Source organism: Capsicum annuum, chromosome 9 (genome assembly GCF_002878395.1).
Source record: "Capsicum annuum cultivar UCD-10X-F1 chromosome 9, UCD10Xv1.1, whole genome shotgun sequence".
NCBI lineage: Eukaryota > Viridiplantae > Streptophyta > Magnoliopsida > Solanales > Solanaceae > Capsicum > Capsicum annuum.
In genome coordinates, this window is record NC_061119.1 from 55,539,632 (window position 1) to 55,542,614 (window position 2,983).

Consider the following 2,983-nt stretch of genomic DNA (forward strand, 5'->3'; position numbering starts at 1 on the left):
TATATATACAAACATAACATGTTTTACACTTTTAAGAGCAATAATACCAATTATAACTTGTTACAATTTCACAGTTTACCAATTTTACCTCTAAATAAGTATCCTTCAAATTACCTGATAGGGTAAATGTGGATGAACAAAGGGAGCTGTTGCAATGAGGTGTGTATTTTACAGGGAGGGAGGGGTGCTACTGAATAAAGTGATAGAAACTAGAAAGAATTAAATAAACCAAAAAATAAATTTGATAATACAACATCTTAAAGGTTGTTTCTGAGAAACCCTCGGCTCAAGCAAAGCACACCAAAGTAGTAATGGAACAACGGTGAAGAAAAAACATGACAAATAATATGAACGCAGTGCGGAGCATATACACAAAGAACCGTAAGATCTAACAAGATGCAACCACTTAGACATAGTAAAGAACAGATGATAACAAATTTGATAACACCAAAATCAATAAAAACCTTGAGAAGTTATGAACTACTAACACTTGCTTCTCCCAATCTGAAGCTGCATTTTAATGAACATACCAATGAGCAATTAGTTAGCAGAACTACACTTTGGATAGTTGATCATTAAATTACAGCTACACAACAGAACAACAACAAAAAGCACAAAACTTAACAAAGAGGATTTACATACCAACAAAACTAAACTCCCAAAGTACCTAGTTCTTACCCTTACCATCTTCCATGGCTTTATCTACAACTACTATGAACTTTTTGTACTCATCAAATTCCTTCTTGTGTTCCAGCACTGCAGGATTATCCTCTGGTGCCACTGGTCTCCTACTCCCTAATATAGTCCACACAATCACCACAAAAAATGCCCCTAACGCACCACATCCTGTAGCCAAAAGCAATGCACCAAGAATTCTCAAAGCACAATCACTTCTGCTTTGTACTTTCATCTCATCTTTTTTCACTTCAAATGCTTGTGGATCCAATGGCTCTGAATGCATCCATTGAGGTGTAGTCCTTGTCTTAAAGTTCCATGAATAGATATTGCATTTCTGAGTTGAATTCCCACTTGATGAACTTAACCCCACAAACAACTCATCCTCTTTCCACATCTCAGACATGTCAACGGGACAAGAAAGCAATGGATCAACTGGCCTAATCTCACCTAATTTGCTCAACCTGATTTCCAATCTCTTTGAACTTGCTTCATAATCAATCCAAGATTGTAACTTTTCACCACTATTCAACAACCCCAACTTAATATCACTAACATTACTCACTTTCACAGACACAAAACTGCTCAAATCAACACCAACATGATTCCCATTCAAATCACCATATTTCTCATCCATAAATGTATCAAATTCTACAGCAAAAAACTTCATTTTTCTACCACCCAATAACCCAAACAAACCACCATCAAACACATCAAATGGATATCCAATAGGTACCATCATAAAAGTAAATCCATCCCCATTTTCTCTTGACAATGAAAACACAAAATGCATTGAAAAAGACACCATTTTTCTTGGACTTCTCTCAACAACCTTAAAGGGTGTCTTATTCAAGATTCTTCCAGCACTAAAACCAACTGAACCACTCATTTGTATACCGCCATTAACAACCTTAGCATCACCAAAAAGGGACAATTTAGACTCAAAGTTTGAATCTTTAACGAAATCCCCAAACTCAAATGACAAATTTTGTTCCACAGATTGGATTTTTCTGATGTAAAAACAGAATAGAAATACCAGTACAAGGTACCTGAAGGCTGAAAAAGTACTCATTCTTGATCTTGGTTAAGCTTGAGCTAGAGAAGTTGTAAATTTAATTTTTTTAAAACTTTTTTTTAGTTGGGACTTATCAAGATTTCTTTTTGAATGAACCCATATATAGGAAATTACAAGAAAGATGATATTTTTATATACTTTGAGGGTATTTATCTTAAAGAATTTCTAGGGTTTGAGTTGAGTTTACTGAGAAAGGAGGAAGAGAATTGCTTGGGGAAATGGGAAATAGAGAGTGGTGGTGATTGGGGGTTGGGGTAGCGGGGGTGGTATGTTGGGTTTGGAGGTTGTGAAAATTAATGTACGAGTTTTACTCTTTTCTGCAACACTTCTGGTTCACTTTTCTTTTTAAGTGGTTGGTCGCTGAGGGAATATAAAATGAGATTCTTTATTATAATGTCCTCTTCTTTCTTGTATTATCATATCTAGTCCCTCTATGTTGTTGATTTTAGTTTGTATAAACACAATCTTTTTTAGAAAAAAGACATCGTTTTTATTCTAAACTATACTCGAAAAATATAAGACACACATAAATTATTGGAGTGACCTAATACACACTAAACTTCTTAAAATTAAAATTTTTTACCCCCTAAATCTGACGTGAAAAAAACATAATTATTTAAATTAAAAAGAGCGCGTCTAAATAAAAAAATAACAAAAAAAATAATTAAAAATTCCCCTTCCCCACCCCCAAACATCTTCTTCTTCATCATCCCCCACCCCCAAACATTTTCTTCATCACCCCCACCTCCTAAACTCCAACCCCAACCCAACCAACACATCTTCTTCATCACTCACCATCACTAAACTCCAACTCCAACCCCACCCCCAAATAACGAGAATTTTTCACACTCCGATCCGCCGACCCAATCGAATCAATGTCAATTTCACCTCTAACCACCAATTTTTCTCACAATACTATTGATTAGTCATCTAATTCGTCACCATTATTGTTTTAGCTAACAAATTTTAAATTTTTAATATTTTTTTATAGATTTATTCCAAATCACTAATTTCGAACTAAGCTTAAACGGGTTTGTCGGAATCCAATTCGTGATATTTGTCGGAGCCTTTTATCATCTCCGTTAGCATCAACAGACTAAATGGACCTATAGCCCATGCTTTCTTCTCATCGAATTCTTTCTCCATTAAATCAAGATACAAACTTTCAATCACTTTAGATGAATTGAAAGTTTGCAACTGATTTTTCCAATAAATGACACAACTTGTTTCTTC

General features: G+C 34.8%; 1 protein-coding gene across 1 annotated transcript; it reads right to left on the reverse strand.

The window, feature by feature from the left end:
• Positions 1-413: 413 nt before the first annotated feature.
• LOC107842803 (L-type lectin-domain containing receptor kinase VIII.2) lies at positions 414-2,127 on the reverse strand. The gene has a single exon (XM_016686833.2). The coding sequence runs from the start codon at positions 1,745-1,747 to the stop codon at positions 668-670; it is 1,080 nt and encodes a 359-aa protein (XP_016542319.2). The 5' UTR covers positions 1,748-2,127; the 3' UTR covers positions 414-667.
• Positions 2,128-2,983: the final 856 nt, after the last annotated feature.

What these genes read in the sequence shown, in the direction of transcription:
- LOC107842803 (XM_016686833.2), bottom strand. Translation starts at nt 1,747, where the DNA reads ATGAGTACTTTTTCAGCCTTCAGGTACCTTGTACTGGTATTTCTATTC.